Below are 24,909 nucleotides of genomic sequence, written 5' to 3'. Positions count from 1 at the left end.
TTCTCTGTGCTCCTTGACTCTTTTGTCATTCATTTGTCAAATCTAGATCTCGCTCTTTCTCTCTCTCTCTCTCTTTCTCCTGATCCTCCTCTTCCTCTTACCTCCACTCCCTCCTTTATTCCTCCTCCTCCTTCTTCATCTTAATTTTAGTTTCTTTTATGTTCCCCTCACCCTTAAAGAAAAATCTGCACTAGCTATCTCTATCCTAACTTTTAAGGGAATATTTACAAACATCAAGTTATTTCAGTTCTTGGACAGCACCATCACCTTTTTAACAATAAAGCTAAATAATTCCTCTGATGTCCTTCTGAACACAATCTCAGTTCTCATATTTCCCAGAATCCAGGAAAATTCATCTCTGTACATTTAAGTCTACAATACTTTATAAACATAGGTCGTGGTGAAACTAACTGATGTAACAACTACAATCAGATTGCATCTCTGCACTGACCTGTTGCTGTCCCCTGAAAAATACATGTGGAAGGGGTGGTACTGTTGCTGTGCGGTGCCATCAAGCTGCTTCTTACCCATCGCAACCTGATACCCAACAGAACGAAACACGGCCCAAACCCTGGGCCATGCTCACAACTGTTCCTTATGCTCAAGCCTGTTGCTGCAGCCACTGTTTCAATCTATCTCCTTGTATCAATCTATCTCCTTGTATCAATCTATCTCCTTGTATCAATCTATCTCCTTGAGGGTCTTCCTCTTTTCTGCTGCCCCTCCACTTTAGCAAGCATGATGTCCTTCTTCAGGGATTTGTTTCCCCCACAACATTTGCAAAGTATGTAAGATGATGTGTAGTAGAACTTTAAACGAATGGGATCACGAGAAGGCTGAGTATCAAAAGCAATTTTCGGTTTCTCTGCTGCTGCTGATTTGCATGACGTTAAACCAGTGGTTCTCAACCTTCCTCATGCCATGACCCTTTATTACAGTTCCTCACGTTGTGATGATCCCCCAACCATAAAATTATTTCCTTGCTACTTCATCACTGTTTAAGCAAGCATGATGTACTTCCCCCAGGAGTGAGTGACATAGCCACTAACTTCATGGTTTTTAGGCTAATTGGTTCTTATTAGTATCCTCCATATTAAATGTCTGAATATTTTATAGCTGACAAATTAGGAATTGCAATAGTACCATTTTTCAAAGTTAACTCACTCCATAACAGTGAGAAACCATTTTTTGGATCAACCAGAGCTTGCTTTCAGACCTATGATATAACTTCTCTCAGGTAAGTTACCAAAATCAGAATCACCGAGCTGGAATTTAGGAGACTTTAGGAAATAAGGATTTGAGTCATGCTGCTTCTCCAGGAAGCTGAGTAATTGAATCTCATGCTTCTGTTCCATCATCTATGTCACCCTAAGCAATTCATTTGTCCCCCTTTGTACCTCAGCTGCCTCATCTTTAAAAGGGGACAATATCTTAAGGTTCTTGTTAGCAATCATTGAGATTATGATAAATGGCTAGTGCACTTCAGGGCTCATAGTAACAATTTATATTATAATAATAATATAATAATAAGCTGGTTTTATATAATGCATCCACCCACAGATTATGGAATAACACGTGGACAAGGCCTGCATTACCCTCCCTAGCTTTGCTGTGTTGGAGCCCTGTGTGGCGACGACTATATGGATCCATGCTGTGGAAGGTCGCTCTCTCTATTGCTCACCCTCTACCTCAACGAGCGCAATGTCCACATGCAGCGATTGGTCCTTGTAGATGAAGCCTTGCCAACTCCACTTCTATTGAGTATGATGGCTGTACTTCCCCCAAGCCACATTTGCTCATTCTTCTGGAAACCCATGATTCCATCCATATTCTTCATCAACACCATAATTTACACAAATGATTCTTCCTCCTTCTTCCTTTTTCGTTGTCTTGCTTATGCGTTCATATGAGGTGATTGAAAAGAAACATGGCAGGCATCATTCAAACATTAATCTTCAAAGTGATATTCCTGTTTTTAGATATGGAATTAAGTAGTAGTATTTAAAAGCAAATATGTATGACAATGTTAGATTCTAAGACTGCTAATGCTAGCAATCTGGTCTTGAATGAGTTCCTTTTTCTCACTAAGATTTATTTTCTGATGCTCTGAAATGGGAATAGTACTGCTTCCTTCAAAAGATATTTTAAGGGTGAAGTAGAATAATGCATGCTAATTTATTAGAACAATGTCTGGTATAGAATGAACATTTACCAAGTGGTGAAATAATCTAAAATAAGGTATGAGGTGATCATTTACTTAATGTTTAAGTAAATCAATAGATAAATAAAACGTGTTCTCCATCCTTTCTCCCTACCTTGTTTTCTTTGTTCCCTTCTTCCTCCCTTCTTTATATGGCCTGTCCTCCTTTCTTATTTGTTTCTCTCACTGCGCTTTCCTTTTTCTCTTTTCTTACCTTCTGTTTTCATAAGCAGATATTATTTTAAATTTCCGAACAACCTACGTCAGCAAGTCTGGTCAAGTTATCTTCGAAGCAAGATCCATTTGCATCCACTATGTCACCACTTGGTTCATCATTGATTTAATTGCTGCCCTCCCTTTTGATCTCCTATATGCTTTCAACGTCACAGTGGTAAGTAAAGAGCTTCCTTTCACATGACCCTCAGGGTTTGTTTTACCCCTGTCTTTCTTTTCTACATGTTCCTTTTTAAAGGCTTGTAGCAGTTTACCTGGCCAAGTTAGTGATACTCATTCATAAGGATGCCATGCTGCCTAATGATCTACTCCCTTGGGAAATGTACATTATTTGCTGTCCTTCTCTAAATATCCAGAACCAGAATCTGCCAAAAGCCAAATGTAATGTAAATACTAACCTGTTAAATAATTTTTTTGATAAAGAAACCATCGGTAGGACTATAAGCATCCTTTTATATTACTTAGGTAGGTTTGGGGCAGATAATTTGATAGAATATTTGAAAATTTTTCTTCCCTGTCTGATTGTTGAATTGTTATCATTTGAACGTTTTATTCGTACTCACTGCCATCGAGTAGATGCCAACCCTCCTGCCCGTGGGGTTCCGAGACGGTAACTGTTTATGAGTAGACAGCCCATATTTCTCCCAAAGAATGGCTGGTGGTTTCAAACTGCCAATCATGAGGATTGCATCCCAACGTTTAACCACTACACCACCACGGCTCCCGGACTTTTCATTATATATCAGCAAAGCCAAAAGAAGGCTAATATGATCGACAAACCGCAAAATTAAAATAAAGGAATTCAGCCACTTTTTAGAAGTCCTCATAAAACTGCTAAACAGGACAGCAACCCAAATGAGGCAACGGCGAAACTACAGCTTGAGAGTTCTCTGGAATTTGCATTGCTATTTGTAACTTTTCTCCTTTTTCTTCTTCTCTGTCTCCTAATAGAAAACAAAGTGTGCTCTCATGTAATAGTAACAATTTTTAATACCTATTGATATTTTTATAATTATGAAATGCTCCTTTACAAAATAGGAAAGCTTTTACCTTTTTTTTGGTCCATTAATGCAATTTGCTGCCAGAGTAACCAATTTTAGCTCATAAAATTTAGCCAACATTAGTTCAGACTAAACAAATTTCTTAATCAGTTGACAACCCCCCGTAAAAACTGCAGTCACTGTTAAGAATTCAAAGGAATATTCTTCAATATAAGCAAAATAATCAATATTTTAAATATATTCATTATTCACTTCAAAGCGAATGTAGAATTTTGATTCCTTAGTATATACTGGACAATCATTAATTGTTTATAAATATTATTTCCCTTTTCTTTTCTGTGGCTTGGGAGATTGAGAGTGTCAACATTTCTAAGAGCTTTATAACTTGAACAGAAAGTTGAGTGCCTAGGGTTGGTAGGGTCTACTATAAAATATCAATCAATGCTACATGCAGTTTTTATCCAGGCTTTTAAACATGCTTTTTGAGATTGAATTTGACTAGATAAATGTGCAATAATGAAAGTGTAGTTACTTAAAAGAAGACTTTTCCCAGCTGCAAAAGAAATCTCAACGGAGTACATAAGAAGGCATCAAAATCTTAGTGGAGAAACGGAAGTAAAACAATAGTGTAATTTCCCACAAACTCTGAATTCCCCTTGTATATATCAGAAAATACTACAAGAAAAAAAATTATCCTGATAAAGTATAAGTGGTAGCTAATGAAAGTCTGCTCAAATTATTTTTAGACTTTACTCTGAATGCTAATGATACTTTGGGGGGGGGGGGGGGGGGGGCGGTGGTTCCATCTCTCTTTGGGTCTCCAAAGAGGAGAATTTGGTACACATGAGATGGCTTCAAAAGTTTGTGGATAGATGGAACTAAAAGATAATGGAACTATCCCACAGAATTTTTTGAAGCTGCTGTATGTGTGTGTGCAACTAAAGAAGAGTGGCCTCCTCAAAGTAAAGCTCTCATGCGTCATGTGAATGTGGCAAAGTCTGCTGATGGAGCACGACTCCAAATGCTGATGGGGCATGACTTCATTTGCTGATGGGGCACGACTCCAAATGAGAAGCAGCAGCTGCCCTGCCCATTCATCCTTGGAATATGGAAGGTCAGAAGTAGGGCTCTAAGAAAGTTGCAAGTCCTAAAGATTGAAATGGAGCACATAACAATTGGTCTCATAAGAAGTCATTAATTAAAATGCATTAGGACTGACCATTTTGAATGAAACAATCATATCCCTTTCAATTTGGGAATGACAAATCGAAGAGAAATTATGTCATATTTATCATTGAAAGGGACATTTCAAAATCTTTCCTGAAGTACAACACTGTCAATTGTAGGATAATATCCACATACTTATAAAGACTGGGCAAGTTAATAAGACTATCATTCAAATCTATTCACCAAGCACTAATGACAAACATTAGAAAGAGTTTTACCAACTGCTGCAGTCTGAAATTGACCAAAGCTAAGGGGCATTGATAATTTTTCCTGATTGGAATTTGAAAGTTAGAGACAAAGAAGTATTGGTAGTTGGAAACTATGGCCTTGATGTTAGAAATGGTTGTACGATAAAAATTTTACAAGAGTAACAGCTTATCTATCACACATGCCATTTTCAACAACATAAACACATACTATTTTGTAGGACTCATAAAACGAATTACACAGGAGTCAATGAACAACATCTGTGGGAAAAGATGATAGAGAAGCTAACTATCATAAATTAGAACAAGGCGAGGAAATGACGGAGCAGATGATCAATTGTTCACAGGAAAGTTCCAGTGGAAACTGAATAAAAATTAAAACAAGTTTTCTAGAGCCAAAGTAAGATAATGGATACATTTCACCTAAATTTTATAGCCATCTCAAGAATAGATTTGACCAATTGAACAATAATGACTGAAGAGACATAAAGAAGAGTTATGGGATGACAGCAAGGACATCATGCATGTAAAAAGCAAACAAAAACAGAAAAGCAATTCGTTGAAAAGATAGGAAAGAAAGACCAACTTCAGAAGAGACTCTGCTACATGCTTTGCATGTTGTCTAGATAAAGCAAAAGGAAGAACTGATGCTACAGGAGCAAAAGAACACTTTGATGGTTGGCTCTGGAAGGCAAAGTAAAATATCATGAAGAAATATGCAAAGATAAGGAGTTAGAAGCCCAATGGGGAATACCACATTTGATGTTTCTTAAGCTGAAAGCATTGAAGAAAAGTGCATTAAGTTGCAATAGTGCAGAATTCTGTGGGCAAAAATTTCTTGTTCTAATTAGGTGCCATTGAATCAGCTCCAACTCATACTAACCCTAAACATAATAGAGTGAAATACTTTCTGACTCTACACCATCCTCACAATTGGGGTCATGCTTCATCCCCTATTGCAGACATTATTCCAATCCATCTCATCAAGGGTCTTCTTTTTTGCTGACCTTCTTTAGAAGCATCAAATAGAGATGGAAGAAATACAGAGTTTACTGCGCCAAAATGAATTAGTCAACATTCAACTGTCTCAGGAGGTGGCATATCATCAAGAGCAGTGGAACAAGAGGAAGAAATCCAAAGTGTGAAGGTATTCGCAAAGAACAAGTCTTTAGGAATTAACAGATACCAATGGAGATTTTTCAACAAATGCATATAAAACCAGAAGCATGTAACCTGCTTCTTCCAAGAAATGCATTCGTCATGCCCCACTACATGGTTCACAAGCCATAAATCAACCAGGATGATATTCTCTATAAATAGAAGTTTCTGAAGTATCACACTTACTTTCCAGGAATAAATAATTTATGAAGAATAACTTATCAGTGTTGCTATTGTTAGTTTGCACAGAAAAGAAAGCAGAGAGAGAAGGAAGAATGAAAGAAGAGTGCTAATATTAATCTCAAAATATGACCAGTTAATGACATTAAAAAATGCAATAAAACTGAACTACCCCAAACCATTGTACTATTAGGCTTGGTCTCTGCTCACAATTGCTACAGCATATACATTTAAAAATTAAATGCCTACCATAAAGACATGGTGAAATATGAAATAATAAATCAGACATAGAAAGTGTGATACAGTGAAAAGAAAACGTGTGAATCGTGAATCTGTTTTATCCCTTACCATCTGCACAACCTTGGGGAAGTCTCTTAATTTCAAAATAGGACTGCAGCAGACATAAACATGCCAGCAGGGCTCCTGAACATACGAAAACAGTGATGTTCCTATAAAATGCCTTGCTCATTATCGGAAATCAGTAGGTCAGTGAGAAAGAGGAAGACCTTCAAGGCGCTAGATTGAAACAGTGATGGCCACAATGGGCTCAAATGTGACAAAGATCGTGAGGGCGTGATTGTTTTGTTCCATTGATCTGAGGTTGCTATAAGTCAGAACCTGGCTGATGGCACCTAACACCAACAAGTGTCTGATACCTAGAACAAAACCTCAGTACATGCCTTCTCTGTCCCCCTCTCTTTTTCTCTCACTTAAGAAGGTGGTCATGTCTAGTTGGTACCAGGAAATAGAACTATGTGATGAAGGTTTTGATGAATGCATCACTGTCTTGCACCTATCTACAAATAGCTTATAGCTCTCATCAGTGGTAAATTTAAAGTAACAACCTAAGAGGGAAGAAAATCCTCTCTTTTTTAGAATGTGTGTATACATTTCCATCTAAATTAAATATGCTTCTCGTCACTTATTAAAATGCCACATTTACATAAGAGCTGATTCTAATGGGAGCAAGAGACCCAGAGCTATCTCATCCTTGGCACCTAATTTATGTCACTGATCCTTGCAGATAACTTTTTACATATGGGCAGTCCCACATCCTCCTTCCAAATGTCTCTTCTCTGATTGGAGAAAGTGGGAGATTGACTGCATCAAAATTATGTGTCTACATGACTTTTCCACCATTTGACACTTTGACAAACTCATAAATACCAGTGCAAAATCGTCAAATCTAGTGCCAGAAGATGAGCCACTGAAGTCATAAAGCAGTAAAAATATGACCAAGGAAGAGCTGCTCTCTCAAAGTAAAGTCAACCTTCAACACATGGATGGAGTAAAGATTTTAAGCGTGAAGCATGTGAGACTTTCATTTGCTCATGGGGCATGACTCAAGGGAGAAGAAACAGCTTTGGACTTCTGTTATAATTGGAACTTGAAATGTAGGAAGTGTGAATCTAGGGAAATTTGAAGTAATAAAAAATGAAATGAAACACATAGAGATCAATATCCTAGATGTTAGTGACCTGAAATAAACTGGTTTTGGCCATTATGAATATGGTTTACCAAGCTGGGAATGACAGCTTCAAGAGAATGGCATTACATTAATTGTCAAAAAAGAAAATTTACACCCTATCTTGAAATACAGTGCTGTGTGATAGGATAATCTCTATCCACATACAAGGAAACCCAGTCCATACAACTATATTAGACAGGGTTCTCTAAATAAACACTTAAGATTTTACATATGTTTATATAGATAGAAAAACATAAGAAATAAACAGCTAATTATAGAGTAGCACAAATGGCTCAGTGCAACTCACTTCCGTGAGACAGCTAAAACACTGGCAGTCCTTCAAGTCTTGAAGGCTGCCGGGTGCAAGTCAAGGAAGTAGACTGCTGAGTCCTCTGTAGAGCAATTCAGGCTATCCAGCCACAGGCAGCAAACAGCAAGGCAGATCACCAACAGTCAGTCAGGGGACAGGGTCTGACAGGCCCCAGCTCAAGCGATGTATACTCTAGTAGCATGGCGAAGCAGGTCTTGAAGGAACCTCAAACTGCAGGGACACAGTGCACGAGTTAGGTGTCCCACAGTTAGCGTAGCTTGAAAATTGAGGCAGAGAACAAGCTAAGGCAGCCACACACTGGTCCAATCATCAAAGAGCAAGAGAACAAGAAAGGCGAGGCTCACAGAGCCATTTATCTCTCCACCCTTCAAATAATCTTACATGTGTTCATTGGCCAGGTTGGCACAATAAACCTACCCATCACAACAACTATTATTCAAATTTACGCACCCATTACTAAAGTTAGTGATGAAGACATTGAAGAGTTCTGCCAACATCTACAGGCTGAAATTGATCAAAGATGCTCTTGAGATGCATTGGTAATTATTGGGTGATTGGAATGAAGAGGAAGGAACGTAGTTGGAAAAATACTCCCTATGTGATAAAAATGAAGCGGTAGATCACATATAAAATTCCAGAAGACCAAAAACTTTTTCATTGGAAATACCTTTTTTTCAACAAGGAGCCACTGTGTAATAGACAATCAATTGCTTATATATAAGTTCAGGATGATACTAAAGAATATCAAAACAAGTCTGAAAGTGCCAAAATAAGACCTTGGAACTAAAGAAAATCAAAATAAGCCACGAGAGCCAAAATGTGATCTAGAGTATAACCCAAGGGAATTTTGAGAATATCCAAGGACAAATTTGACACATTGAACACTACTAATGACAGAAGACCTGATAAATTGTGGGATTACATCAAGAACACCATACGTGAAAAAAGCAGAAGGTCATTAAAAAGACAAGAAGAAAAGTAAAAAGCAAAGTGGATGTCAGATGAGACTTGGAAACTTGCTTTTAATCATAGAGTAGCTAAGACAAATGGAAGAAATGATGAAGTCAAAGAGCTGAACAGAAATTACCAAAGGGTAGCCTGAGAAGACAAAGTAAAATATTAGAATTAAATATTAGAATAGAGTTTAAAAATCAGAGGAAGAAACTTACAGCATGTTTACGCAGAAAGAACTCAAGAAAAAATCCAAGCCTTGAGTTGCAATATTGATATATTCTATGGGCTAAATACTGATGATGCACAAAGCATCAACATGATGAAAAGAATACAGAGTCACTGTAACCAAAAAGAAATAGTTGACATTCAATCCTGTTGAGAAATACTAAGAACATACTATACTAAGGAGTAGTCTATAATCAAGAACCAATCATACTGAAAGAAGTCCAAGTTATACTGGAGCCAAGAACAGGGTTCCAGAAATTGATGGGACATGAACTGAATGTTTCAGCACAAGTGATGAAGCATTGGAAGCACTTACTCATTTATGCTAAGAAATATGGAAGACAACTACTTGGCCAACTGATTGTAAGAGATCTGTATTTGTACCCATTCCAAAGAAATGTGACTGAAAAGAATGCTCAGACTATAGAATATTATCATTAATATGACATATAAGTAAAGTTTTGCTGAAGATCATTCAACAACAGTTGCAGCACTACCTTGGCAGGGAACTGCCAGAAATTCAGGCTGGATTCAAAAGAGGATATGAAGCAACGGGTATCCTTGCTGATGTTAGATAAATTGTGGCTGAAGGCAGAAAATGCCAGAAAAAGTTTACTTGTATTTTATTAACTATGCAAAGATATTCAGCTGTGTGGACCATAACAAACTATGGATAGCCTTGAAAAGATTGGGAACTCAAGAAGATTTTATTGTGCTCATGGAGAACCTATAAATGGATCAAGAGGCAGTTGTATTGACAGAAAAAGATTTAACTCAAAAAAAGTGTGTATCAGGGTTTATCCTCTCACCATATTTACTCAATCTGTATGCTGCACAAATCATCAGAGAAGCTGGCTTATATGAAGAAAAATGTGGCATCAGGATTTTAAGAAGATATTAACAACCTATGATATGCAGATGACTCATCTTGTTTGCCGAAAATGAGGAAGATTTGAAGCACGTGCTGATAAAGATAAAGCATTACAACTTTTTTAATGGATTACAAATCAATATATATATACAGAAACCCAAAATCTTCCCCACTGGGCCAACATGTAACAGCATGAGAAACGGAGAAAAGATCGGAGCATCAAGGATCCATAATCCATGTTTGTGGAAGCAGCGGTCAAGTGAATAAAGGCGCATTGCATTGGGCAAATCTGCTGCCCAAGACCTCTTTTAAAGTAGTGAAAAGATGTTTCTTAAACTAAAGTGGACCTGACCCAAGCCACAGTATTCTCAACCGCCTCACTTGCAGGCCAAAGTTGGACATTGAACAAGGAAGACTGAAGAAGAATTGATACATTTGAATGATTGTGCTGACAAAGCATATTGAATGTACCATAGGCTGGCAAAAGAACAACAAAAGAAATCTGTCTTGGAAGAAGTAGAGCCAGAATATTCCTTAGAAGCAAGGATGGTACGTCTATGTCTCACGGACTGCACATGTTTTTAGGAGAGACTAGTCCCTGGAGAGGGACATCACGTTGAGGAAGAGCTTCAGCAAGATGGAGTGATACGTTTGCTGCAACACTGGGCACAAATAGAAGAACGATGGTGAGGAGGACGCAAGACGTTCTGTTGTGCGTTGGCTTGCTATGATTCAAAATGGACTCAACAGCCCTTCACAGATGACTTATTCCATTTGAAACGTTTATTCCTCATTCTATTTCACCTATGAATCACAAATCTACCTATCAGTTATCTGCGTATCAAGTAAATTCCATCCTGAGTAACTCTTCCAAGGTACAAAGGTGCGCTTGCGAAAGCGTGGTAGGTGGATTCTCTGGTTTCCACCAGCTGGAGAAATGATACTGTGAATTTGACTATGCAGGGGAAGAACTCAACACAGAGTCACAAATAGAAGTAACAGAGCATATCTAGCTCACACCACTTTCCTCAGTCACTCTCAAGATTGCATTAAATTTGAATAGAGAATAATATACAAGATTGCAGTCAAACATACTTTATTGGATCTCTATTGTTAGGCTGAGTTTGGAGGATTTTGTTTCTTGGTAATTGAATCACTCATTCAATTAACAAATGCATTCTCCTGGCTATATGTCTGTTGCTTAATGCAGGCAGTAAATGCACCAAAAGACCTGTAAAGGTTTTCTAAACGTCTTTCTTTTTCTTCTTTTTCCCCTGAGCACATTGGTTGGAGAGATGAAAATATACTTGCTTCGGGCATTTTTCCTCTCTGTCCATTGAAAATGTTAGAAGGAGGATAATATAGTCTATACTTGTGAAAAGAATTCATTCAAGTTTCATGAATTTAATGCTAAAAAAGCAACAGCTAATATATGTAGCATTTTCCAGGCTTTTACTTTAAGCTCTATTCATTCTTATGAAGACAACTTGCTGGCATGGGAGTGGGAAGGTAGGCTTGAGAGAAAGTGAAAGAACCTTTTTGTTTAGCGCTGATACTATATTTTTCCAGTAGGTATCAGAACATATGAAATCAGACAGTAGAGGAAAAGTATTTATCAAAGAACCTAAACCATCTCACCTGCCTTTCAGGAGCCCTGCTGGCACTGTGCCTTAGGCATTGAACTGCTAACTGTTAGAGCATCAGCAGAAACCATCAAAAGCTCCATGGGAGAAATATGAGGCTGTTTTCACTCAGAAAGATTTGCCATTTCTGAAACTCTGTACAGGGTCTCTATGACTCAGATTGAACTCACCAGCAGTGGGCTTAGTTTGTGTTCCGTACCATCCTTTATCCTTATTATCTCTCAATACAATTTGGCATATACATATACATTATAGAGATAATCATAGGTTTAGAGTCAGGATTATACTTAAGTTCAAGAATTTTCCAGCATGGCTGTAAGTGAAGAGGAAGGATCGGTGTGAATTTAACCCTTGGGCCAAGTCGTGCTACCCTTCGTTCCCGCCACAGGTGTCACTTGTGCATCTCCTGAAGACTGTGCGGCTGCTGCGACTGTTGCGTCTCCTGCAGAAGCTGGACCGCTATTCCCAGCACAGCACCATCGTCCTGACTCTGCTCATGTCCATGTTCGCGCTCCTTGCGCACTGGATGGCGTGTATCTGGTATGTCATTGGAAAAATGGAGAGGGACGACAACAGCCTTCTGAAGTGGGAAGTTGGTAAGGGCTTAACGTTTGTCATATATTTCCCATTTTTAAATTGGAAAGGAAGACTGTCTGGCATTTGGAGGAGATGAACACTGAGTCTATCACAATGTGCCTTCTGACTTGAACTTCATCTCTTCTTTCTTTTTTATCTCTGTTATGATTGTTGTCCATGATACAAGTCGTTTTTAAAGAAAGTGTTTTAAAGAATGATCTTCCCCACCCAAAGAGTAATTAATTAAGCTTCCCAAGTAAAGTATCCATTCACAGGGACTAACAAGACTGTAGATGTGTGCTGATATTACTGTGTGTTCTTATCTTGACTTATTCCCATTTAAAACTAGTAGGAGTAAGACTCTGGAAAAGTGGCCTGTCCTTGATCATCGCAATGATTTCAATCAGGAAAAAAGTTCTAAATGTCATTTGCATTTGAAGTTGTAAATTAATCGAACACATATCCTTACCTTGTTTTTCATTTGAAAAAAATAACAACCTATCATGATGACACAATTATATATATACTGTGCTGTAATAATAGATGGTGTCAGAAAGGACTGGATATGCAAAAATGCAACTTATAAAATGCTGTGTCCCCCAAAGACACAGAGTTTAGAGCAGATCATCTAGGAGTTGCCTAATTGTACATAAATATATCTGAAGCATGCTGCATATAAGCACATTTTTTAAATTATGCTAATCCAAGAAATTCATAGAAAATGAACATTCTCAAGGTTGCTACCCTCCGTCCTAAAATATTTGCCATCTTCTCGAGGTCTGACACTTGAGCATTGTCACAGCACCCTAGGTCGATTCCCACCCACCCCCACCCCACTTAGCATGGTGTTTATTCAGAGGAATATACTTAGTTTATTCATTGGCTAGAAATTTCTTCACTTGTCTTCAGCGCCAAAAATCTTAGACCTTTGCACAGTGACAAATCCATCAGCGCATCCCCAGAGACAGAAACAACTCCGGCTGGCACATCATGGCACGATGCACTCGTAACAACCCCTTTGTCACCATAGGGCATGTACAAAGGCTTCAAAGAGCATCATTAAGACATTAAGAAAAGAGGTTCAAGGGAATGAGCCCACCGTCTAGTTTCTTACAATTCCCTCTCAGTTTCATCCCTGAGCTACCAAAGCACCTGATGCATCCTGATAATTTTTATCTCAGAAAGGTTTTCTTATATTATCCATAAAAGCACGTTTTTCAAATCCCTACCTGTGGGCCCCAATTCTCAGAAATAAAGAACTGCCCCTACCTATCTCAGTTTTATCCCACAGCTATATGAAGCAACTGATGTGTTCTGATAATTATCATCTCAGAATGGTCTTCATATCTTCCTTATAAGAGCACTCCTTTTGCTCCTTGCCTGTGAAGCTTGATTCTTGGAAATGAAAGGTAGACAGACTTAAAACTGCAGAGTGAAAGTAAGGGCATCCTAAATAAAGAGAATAGGAGAGGAGGAAGGAAGAGGGAGGGAAGGAAGGAGTGAGGAACAGAGCAAAGGAGAGAGTCAACTCTGTACAAGAAGACTCAAGGTCAGGATTGTACTTGACATCAAACACCTTCAGCCCTTCACTACGGTTCCCCTTTCCATAACTTTGCTTTGAAGGTTTCCTCGGCACATAACTCCGATGTTTCCACGTGGCATTCCGTGAATGTACAGCATTCGATTCCTGGCGCTTTGTTGTGAACCCATAGTAAGATTCTGATTTGAGGCTAGCCACCTGATTCTTTTTTGTGATGACCTAATTTCCATTAGGTCCCAGACATACGTACTCATATTAATTTGTAAGTCTTGTCTAGTCTGAGAGTGTCCAGATAGGGAAATTCAGCTTATTCCTGTTCTCAAATTTAGTTATACGGGGACAGCTCTTTGTCTCATTTTTTTCCAACATCCCAGTCCCGCTGCAGACTAGCTATCCACGCCACTCCACAGACATGTCGATTTATTTGTTTTCCAACCGAAGTCTCCCAAGCACTTGCACTGCCTCTGTTTTGCCCCTCTCCATTCTTGCTCCTGATCCTGGTGTTATGGTTTAATGTCATTAACAAGAAGTTGTACATGGGAACGTACCCACACAGAGAACATTAGCATGATGCAATGTGGAAAAGAGTGTTGTACTGGGGAGAGGGGGGCTGTCAACAGACCTCTCTTATGTCGTGGCTCCAACTGTGTGGTTTCCGGCATATTTCATTTACCTGTCTGGACCTCAATTTCCTCTTTTAAAACTCATTAGGTCGCTTGGAAGCCTATTTCAGGGTTCATGATTTGTGAGTTTGAAGGAAGAGCCAACTCACTGTTGTTTACAGCATACATATATTTTTTCTTATTGCCAGAGCTCAGTGCCCAAATAAGCCATTAGTATCAACCATCCAATATCAACTGATATAAGAAAAATTGGTGACTCAGGAAATTTATCCCGTGATCAGGCCATGTAGAGAAATTGATAGGCTTTTCTGAGTGTACACATTTCTTGTGGCTGCTAGAACTAATTTCCACAAGCTCAGTGGTGATTCCTTAAACTTGTTGAAGGAATTTTAAAACATTGTTTAAAACAACAGAGATGTATTCACACTGGTCTCAAAGCCAGAAGGCCTAAATCAGTTTTGTTGATCTGAAATCCAGGTATTGCCAATATGATTTGTACACTCCCTTTAGAAGCTCCTCCAAACCTTGTCAATCGATCTCAAGCCTTGGCACCTCCATGAATGCCAGGGGGGTCTCTGGAAAGAGTTGGATTGACCATACTTCAGTTAGCAGCCAAGCATATGAAATATATGCACTATTCAGAAGGGTTATAAAAGGAATTTTTTTTGCCTCCTTCAGGTTTTTCATAATTTTTTTTCTTGCTTGTGACCCCAGTCTCTGCCCCTGTGCACATATAGGCTTGCCCTTGTCTGTCTCACTTTCCTCTGCTGAAAAAGACTTAGAAAGACCCTCATGATAGCATTCAGATCCACCAAACTATCGAGAATAATTGCATCTCAAATCCTATATTTAGCACATCTGTGAAACTGTACCATTTATGGGGACACTGACATGTTCTAGACATTAGGAGCTGACACTTTTGGATGTCCATTATCTAGATGACTGCATTCTTATAATCAAATAGCTGAAAAGATTTGATTTTCTGACCTAATGTCCCTCTGGAATATATTTTATTTATTTTTCCTCTTTTTTTTAAATCACTTTATTGGGTGTTCGTAGAACTCTTGTCACAATCCATACATACATCCATTGTGTCGAGCACATTTGTACATATACTAAGTATGTCTGCATATGTTGGGTGTGTAGACTTGAATACTTGAACCATCCCATCTTATAAAGTTTCTTGTATTACTTGTTCCTTAAAACACAATCCAGCTGCAATGTGGGCACCAACAAAAACTTATGACCTCTCTACCTAATTTTAAAATGGAATACTTGAAAGTCTAGTCTGACTTAGTTTTGACTATGTAATTTGACCCCTAACATCAGCTTTAATTTTTAAGGTCCACCCATCTTGCATCACCCAGGTAATTACTCAAGTAATATTTAGTTACAGTGCAAGTTGCTATTTATCTTTGAGGAAATAGTCTATGTTCAGAACAGACCATCTTTAACAATAGCAGATACAGCTTCCTTTGTAATCATTGCCAATTGCCCTGAAATGTAATGATTTTCCCCCTTTTGTCCTTGACACCACATACAGCTATAGAGTTCTGAAGGTTGTTTTTATATTTTTTCCCTTGTAGTTTGGAAGAAAGTTTATAGAACATATTAGTTTTCAATGATTTATACACATTTTATTTCACAGCATTAGTTGCAGTCCCCTTAATAAGATAATAATTTTCCACTCCTTTCCTGTGGTCTTCGTTTCCTTTCCACCTTCTTCCCTGCCCCTTCCTAACTTCGGAGCGTTGCGTTTTGGAAAAGGCCATCTTTTTGGTCTCGTGTGGTTGAGTTCACTAAGGAGTGCATTCCTCCCGAGTGCTGTTTTTCACTCTACAGGCTTGTGTATTATTTGCCTGAAAGTTGATACCCAGAGGTGGATACTCAGGTCCAGGTTTGAAGCGTTATCTAAGGGCCATAGTTGAAGAGGGTCAGTCAGCTCTATAGGACCAGTAAGTCTTATCTTTTTACAATTTTCAATTTTGTTCGACATTTTTTTCTTCCTCTCTGTTCAGTACCTTTTATTTTGCTGCTGATCAGAGTGATCACTTGTGGTAGCTGGGCACCATCTAATTCTTCTGCTCTCCAGGTAATGAATGCAGTGTTTCACATGATCCACGACTCCTGTGAATTAATTATTTCCTTTGGTGTATGCCCATTTGCTTTCCTCCATCAATTCAGCTTGTGTACCTACCTTTGTATCTACTCATAGATATCATTTTCCATTACAATTATTGAAGACTTTTGCATCTGACAGTATCTGCCTCTATTGTCTTTTACATGTATGCACTTTAAATGACTTCATTTGTCACTATTCATACTGTGATGACATCATAGTTATTGTATGTTGTCTTTCATTTTACCCAAGGTATTGTCTGCGCTCTAATAATTCTTTGACATTGCATAGTATTATAGTGTGTGAATGCACTATCGCTTATATATTCCTCTGATAGGCACTTGAGTTATTTCCACCATTTTGTCATTGTGAGTAGTGCTGTCATGAACATGGGTGTGAGTATATTTCTTCACATCATGACTCTTTTATTCTGTAGGTGATCTAATAGTGAGATTTACTTCAACACAGAGTGTGTCTCTGTCTAACTTTTAAAGAGGTTTCCACCATTTTCCACAGTGGTTGCACCACTTTACAGTTCCTCTTGCAGTGTAAGGGACTTTCTTGCTCTCCATACCCTTAGGAGCATTTTTTATTTTCTAAGTTTTGAAGTTTGCTCTTAGTGCTGGAGTAACATAATATTACATTGTTTCAATTTGTGTCTTACTAATGGCAACTCAATATGAAGAAAACAAAAATCCTCACAATTAAGCAAATAGATCATATCATGATAAACAGAGAGAATACTGGATTGTCAAAGATTTCATCTTGCTCAGATTTACAATCAATGCTCATGGAAGCAACAATCAATAGGAACTAGAAACACAGGGAATCCAGGAGAGATGAACCCCTCAGGACCAGTGGTGAGAGTGGTGATACCGGGACGGTGGAGGGAAGGTGAGGGAGAAAGAGGGAACAGATTACAAGGTCTACATATAACCTCCTCCCTGGGGGACAGACAGTGGAGAAGCAGGTGAGGGGAGACATTGGGTGGTGTAAAATATGACAAAATAATAATTTATAAATTATCAAGGGTTCATGGGGGAGGGGAGAGAGGGGGTGGGGAGGGAGGGGAAAAAATGAGGAGCTGATACCAAGGGCTCAAGTAGAAAGCAGGTGTTTTGAGAATGATGATGGCAACATATGTACAAATATGCTTGACACAATGGATGGACGTATGGATTGTGATAAGAGTTGTACAAGCCCCCAACAAAATGATTATTAAAAAAAAGAAATCAAATAACATATTACTGTGGGTAAAGTGGCTGCACAAGACCTCTTAAAAGTGCTGAAGAACAAGAGTGTCACTTTTAAAGACCATGGTGTTTTCAATGACTTTATCTGCTTGTCAGGGTTGGACAGTGAATAAGGAAGACCTAAGGAGAATCAACGCATTCATTTATGATGCTGGCAAAAATAGTGGAATCACTGTGGATGTTCAAAAGAACAAACTCTGTCTTGCAAGAAGTACAGTCAGAATGCTCTTTAGAAGTGAGGGTGGTGAGTCTTCATCTCACGTACTTTGGACATGCTATTCGGAGAGACCAAAAACCCAACCAAACTAACTGCTGACTCAAAGGACAGGGTAGAACTGTCCCTAACTATTGTGAGCATGGCGCAGAATGAGGCAGTGTTCTGTTCTGTTGTAGAAAAGGTCAAGGTAAGTCGGAACCAACTTGAGAGAACCTACAAGCAAGAGAACAATGGCTGTGACTCAGTCTGTCTTCGTGTTTCTGGCTTTCTGAATATCTTCTTTGATAAAATGTCAGAGCCTCGGACGTTTTTATACTTGGAATATTTTTTGTGTATGTGTTGAAGTTTTAAAAATAAATTTTAAAATTAGCCCCTTGTCTGATACATCATTACTAAAAATGTCCCCTTTTTCTGATCTCCTCTTCCTCCAGTATAAAAGTCTTATAATGTGTACAAGGGTTCAGGTTTTAGGGGATGCTGGTGGTGTGGCCAGGCAAGCACTAGATGGGTCATTATGAATTTTTTAACATCCATCAGATATTTGTCCTTACACTAAAGATGCCGTCGCACATAAGATGCTGACTGTCATGGAGCTTAAAGTCTAGTGGGACCAAAGATCGTAATTCACCATGCTTATTGCAGTATGATAAATTCTGTTGCAGTAATAATCATAGAGGTGGCACCTAAATCTTCCTTTTCTTGGAAGAGGTAGCTTTAAAGGATGCTTAGAATTCATCTGTGTAGAGGCAAAGGAAAGGCATGTGACAGCAGGGAAGTGACTAGATTAAGCAGTCACTAGAATCAGCACTAAGAGTGGATATATGCCAGGGTAGGAGAGTGATGAGGTTAAGCAGGTAGGTCGATAGGGATCAGCTCATAAAAGACTGGTTATGTGATACTTTAGAGTTTGGACTTCCAAAACACCAAAGTCACTGCTGTCCAGTCAATTCTGACTCTTAGCCACCCTTTCTCTATTGAGCAGCAATCTTATAGATAAATACCAAGAACCAGGGAGCCATGTTTCTCTCAGCTTTATTTTCAATATCTGTAAAACAGCAATGATTATAGTACTAGCCTCACTGTAGTTGCCAGTATTAAATTTGGCAATGCATGTGAAACATTTACCACTGTGCCTGGCACCCAGTAACTGCCTGATGAATATCAGCTGGTATAACTATCATTATCATTTTATTATAGCAATTACTACTAATGAAAGAATGTACCATGTGCTGTGACTCGTGAATATTTAACTTTTTATACGGGAAAGCCATTAGGATCTGGGTTTAAAAATGTCGCCCTCAGGTCTAGTTATATTACTGGACAATACATTATCTGCTTTTGCATATTTCCAAAATAAATTTTGACCAAACATTCTCCTTGAAAGCCAGGTACTGAAAGATTAGTTGTTTTGTGTAGTTTCACAAATTATATATATATATATATATATACATCTGCCTACTAAGCCTAGGATAGGAGACTGTACCTTATAGTTTGTTGAGAAATAAACTTCATGAGTGCTTAATGGTCAAGATTTAGCACTGTATTAAAGAAGTATGTCACAACTGTGTCTATGTTTTTATTTTATTTTAATTTTTGTTTGACTGCAAAGAAATGTATCACAATGATCTCTTTATGAGGACTTTATATTAGTTTTTTTTTCTATTTTTTGTTTTGTTTTTAATGGTGGCTTAAATAAATATTCAGCTAAAAATGTATGGCGAGACTTCACATATTTCCTTACATTTTGAGTCATGTACTGATGTGTTATTTTAATTTTTATCTCTCTCAAGATTCAATTGAAGATAGTGGTAAGGTTTTATACATAGTGTTCAACTAGTACTTGACAATCCCATCAGAATCCTCAGTAGAACACAGAAGTTGTATTTTGAAACTGGAAAGATGTGGGCTTCACTCCTGAAATGGATCAGATATGTCATTTTGACTAAAATGACCTTAGTTTCCTTATCTCTAAAATGGGTGTGCTGGTGTCCATCCCATAGGCTCTGTGAGGATGAGATGTACTCACGGTAGCGTCTAGCAATTTTAGTGTTTGGGACAAAACATGTTCTTTTAACTGGTCACTGCCCCATTGCCATTACCACTGACCTTATTGCCAGTCGATTCCCGTCTCAAGCTGCAGCCCACTGCACACTTACCTCAGTGAGTTGGGTGGGATTAAAAGAACAATACGATTTCACTATCATCAAAGAAGTGCTATTTTCTAAATCATGATTCTTGTCAGAAAAGCCCTATTTCCTAAATTTTGGGTCTTGATTGCAAGAAGAAAATTTAAAAAACAGATAACGAATTCATTGACGGGTTGAGCAGACTCACAGAATCGGACGAAGGATGGAAAAGAAAACTTGAGAGAGGGTCATGAGCCAAGCAACTTCAGACGCCCAAGTACAGAAAGCGCAATGCTGACAGTTTGCAAAGATGGCGTGGATTTGTCATTGCCAATGTAGCTGCTGTGAGCACTCACCGTCCTTTTCCTGTCTCACTCACAAGCCCTGAAGGGAGAATCCAGTGAGCCAAGCATCTGTCACAAGGTCAGCCACTGAGTGGCCAGGGCACGTGGAGCCTCTCTGACTACACTGCCTAGTAGGAAACAGGAAGGACCTTGCCTCTTCCCATTAGAATGCGCCATGGAGACCTTCCTCACTCCTAATAGGATATGATCAACCCCTCGCTCCCCCAAAGCAGATAACATCTACAGTACCATCTTTGCCTTTGACACCATTGCTGCTCAGTGTAATTATGGAATCCTCCTTCCCAAGATCTGCTTCCTCAGCTAGATTGAATCGTCACCACAGTTGCCTTTTGTAGCCGGAATGTTCCCTTATGTTCTCTCTCAAAGCTGTCTCTCCTTCTCAGGTGGGCATGACACACTGAACCTGAAAGTAACGGATTTGCTTCAAAAATTAGAGATGAGATTATTTTGTAGTAGTGAGGAGCTCTTTCATCTCTTAATCCTATGGTTTGAGCACGCTTATCCACTGTAGATGCCCAAAATTGTATCTGGATCAGTGGCTTTCAAAACAAAACAGGTTCAAGAATTTAGAATGGGAAAAAGGATTAAGTCCAACATCCTTTTCAAATTTTCATTGACAATTTTAATCCTTAATCTCCTGATCCTTGTTGGATAAAACATCATAAAAGCTGATTGATTTGAAAGACTCTCTAGTTATTAACTGCTTTTGGTTTGGTTAGCATTTATAAGCTTTATGTAAGAAAAAAATAGCCAAGCTTATGATATTATGAACTGGTTATTTTAATACCTGCATCAAATTTCCCTCAGGAAGGAAATATTACTAGCCTATACTGATTCAGATTCTATAAAAAGTATTATGAAATACTATCTAGAGAATCCTTGCCTGTAGATTCTCATTCTTGGAAATATATGAAATAAAGACATGGGGAGAATGAGGAGAGCCTACATTTAAGATTTCAGATTTCCAACCATTAAAATTGTCCTGAAAGATTTGCTGTTGTTTGTTGTCATTGCTGTGTTTTTATTTGTTTGTTTGTTTGGTAATCTTTGTCTGTTTTTAACAGTGCATTTAAAATATTGATGTGTATAAGAATTTCCTAGGGAATCTTGTTAAAATACAGCTTGTAATTCTGCAGGTCTAGGGTGGGAACTGGGACCCTGTGTTTTTGACAGCTCCCAGGTGAGGCTGATGCTGCTCTTGACCCTGAACCACACTGTGAGGAGCAAGGTTTTAAAAAGATTTCAGACCTTGGGAGAACTTGGTTCTCCCTAGTTAAAATCAGTGCTAACCCAGGTAAACTTAATTTTTTCTCTTTTTTTCTTTTTCCCAACTTTCATCATATCTATAAATTTATTTAGACATAACTGATTCCTAATGGCTCACAGAGCTTCATTAGAAGGAATGGACCTCAGACGCGAAGCAACACAGCACTTAACATTTCATCATCAGAAACAATGCATATTAGTGTTAGTTCTCAGAAACTAAAACCAAATGCCGTCAGTTTTTAAAGAGTTGCTAATTCTGTCTTATTTAATGATGACATCAAGAAGCCAGAAAATATCTCCATGTTTTGAAGTCAAGATTCTACTTTTTGTCATAAATAGCAAATGATTTCTTTCCCAAACCCAGGCTTCCTCTATATGTGACTCCTGCGTGTACCAATAAATTTCTTATTATGAAAAATTGAGAATAAAGTAGAAGTGATTGCTCATCATGAGGTTAAATTATGTCTACAATCTTCCCTGGTGTGTTTAAAACTTATTTGGGCATGTCGAGCCAAAAATTAGCTTTTAATTGCAAAATGCTCTCAATCTTTTAAAAGAGACTTGGGCATTTCAGGTAGCAGGTTGAGCATTGAATCAATTAGCAGTTGCCAGGCTCACTAATATTCAGCATCTCTTTCCCCCAGAGTTTTCTCAAGTATTCTTACCAAGCGACACTCCATCCACCAAATGATTCTCTTGTTATGGAAGTCTGAGGATTGCAGAACACTCTGTCCCTTTTCTTAAGTACTAACGGGGAAAAATCGCATAGTAGAAGCTCAGAGAAACCCCACAGAAACTGATCAAATGTTACTGAACAGAGTGTGGCACTCATGTATTTTACCTCAGCACCTTACCTTTTTATAATGCACGTTATTAGTATTCTGTTCACATCCCATGAATCTGGAGTTCTGTGGAATATACTGAAGGCAAAGCAATATCATAGTAGGAAGCAGAAGAATGATCTCATTCTTTAGAGACGAGGAATACCGCCTGTATCCTCTCACAGCAGCTCTGCAGGAATAGGTCAGATATTCCATCTTCATGGACCCTCAGTCCATTCTTACTCGTAGCAAAGGAGTAGGACAGGGCAGAACTGCCCCTTGGGGTTCCTGATGTTCACAAGAGCACACAGCCTCAACTTCCTCCATCAGAGCAGTGGTGGATTCAAACCATCAACCTTGTGGTTAGCAGCTCAATGTGTTATCCACTGTTTCACCAGAACTTCTTGTCTACTGCCATAAAACAACATTTTTCTTGATCTGTTCATTAAAACTATATTACTGAAGCTTAGACAGTTGAATTATAGGAAGCCCAAAGTCAGAATTCTATTGGTTTTTTTTTAATGGTTTTTTTCTTTTGAATATTCTGATTATCCAGGCACTGAATTCCTTCAGACTTCGGACAGTTGAGCCCCAAACCCTGAAAACCAAAACCGAACTTACTGTCATTGAGTTAGTTCCAATTTATGTCGACCCTACAGGGCAGGGTAGAATTGCTCCTGTGGGTTTCCTAGGCTGTAATTCTTTATGGGGGTAGACAGTCTCGTGTTTCTCCTGTGGATGGGGCTGGGAGTTGAGCAGGAACTATATTGCTCTTTCTCCCCTTCTCTCTCTCCTTTAGAACATTTAGCATTCATGAGCCTAACTACAAATATTGCTAAGTGTTCTTGTTGTTCCTCTTCTTAGGTTCCTAGGTGCTATGGAGTCAGTTCAAACACCTCGCAATTTTAGCATCATTAGAATGAAACACTGCCACACGGTGCTGCTCCATCCTCAGAAGTCTTGCTGACTTTGAACCCATTGTTGCAGCCATGTGCCGATCCAACTCCTTAAGAGTCTCCCTCTTTCTCTCTGCCCCACTCATTCTTAAGGATAATGTCATTCTTTAGCAACAACCGGAAAGCATGTCCAGCCATACTTCTAAAGAACGTTCTGGCTGTATTTCTGCCAATATGTTCATTGTTCTACCAGCCCATGCACTCAAAACCCACTGCCATCCAGTAGACGCTGACTCATAGTGACCCCATAGGGCAGGGAAGAACTGTCCTGTGGGTTTCCAAGCCTGTAACTCCTTACGGGAGTAGAAAGTCTTATCTTTCTCCCACAGATCTGCTTTGGCTTGGGAACCCTGGTCGTGTGGTTAGTAACTCCACAGGTAACCACTACACCAGCAGGACTCCTATGGTATACTCAGCCTATGATATAGATTTCAGTGATTTTTGGTAGCATCATAATTGAAATTCATCCATCCTTCTTTTGTCTTACTTAGTCATTGTCCATCTTTCATATATATTAACCACATATTCTTTCTCTGGTCTATAGAACAGTGGAGAATGGTCCTTAATTATTTTTCCTTTCCAGAATTGAACACACTCCCGTGTTCAGTCCAGCCAAATTATAGGTCCCTGGGGTGAACATTAATACTGGGGAAGTATGCACACCTTAGAATAATTAACCATGTGTGATCAAAGCAGCATCGTTTTCCCAAGGTCAAGTTCAGAAGAGTTAGGGGAGAAGAAGGAAGGTAAACAGAAATGACAGGGAGAAAGTCACTAAGCCATGATGGGGATTAAATATGTATGTATGTATATATGAAAATATGTATGAATTGTTGAATGAAAGAGTCGTGTGCTCGGTGAACTGTCACCCAGTTCACAATTAAGAGGGTGGAAAGGGTAGGATTATCTGCATTGCTCTTGCCCTGTAAAAAAATTTGTCTCTGACTTTTTGTACAATAACCAATTTGAAATTCATAGCTACTTATAGATTTTTTTCTTGATGACAACATGAGAATGATTGTTCATTTTCTCCTGTGTTTTTTCCACCAAGAGTTAATTCTTTATTACTTATTTTTCACTCTAGCAATGTAAATTGGTGGTAGATTTACATACATATGTTGATGCTTATCTTTTATGGATACTTATAGAAAAAGCTTTAGCTTTTATCCAATCATTACAGATTTACTAATCCTTAGACTATTTATAAGATTGTGGTAAAAATAGTTATTAAATTGATAAGATTTTCTGTATTGATGATGAGTATCAGTACTAAGAATATCCCTGGTGTAATATATAAAGTGAGACATTCCAAAGTGCTTATATGAAAGGACAGTTCTTTTTTTTTTTTT

At 38.5% G+C, this 24,909-nt stretch overlaps 1 protein-coding gene across 1 annotated transcript in view; it reads left to right on the top strand.

Annotated features, from left to right (window-relative positions):
* Positions 1–24,909, top strand: part of KCNH8 (potassium voltage-gated channel subfamily H member 8) — a 420,233-nt gene that overhangs the window by 262,662 nt on the left and 132,662 nt on the right. Inside the window, exons 6-7 of the mRNA XM_004704022.2 lie at positions 2,434–2,591; positions 12,087–12,294. Coding sequence (XP_004704079.1) covers positions 2,434–2,591; positions 12,087–12,294 — 366 coding nt within the window. The remainder of the gene's footprint in view (positions 1–2,433; positions 2,592–12,086; positions 12,295–24,909) is intronic.

Source organism: Echinops telfairi, unplaced genomic scaffold (assembly GCF_000313985.2).
Source record: "Echinops telfairi isolate 266 unplaced genomic scaffold, ASM31398v2 ScPeMD7_7420;HRSCAF=8458, whole genome shotgun sequence".
In the NCBI taxonomy this organism is placed as follows: domain Eukaryota; kingdom Metazoa; phylum Chordata; class Mammalia; order Afrosoricida; family Tenrecidae; genus Echinops; species Echinops telfairi.
Note: the sequence above shows the minus strand (reverse complement) of the source record. Positions and strands in the feature narration are given on the sequence as shown.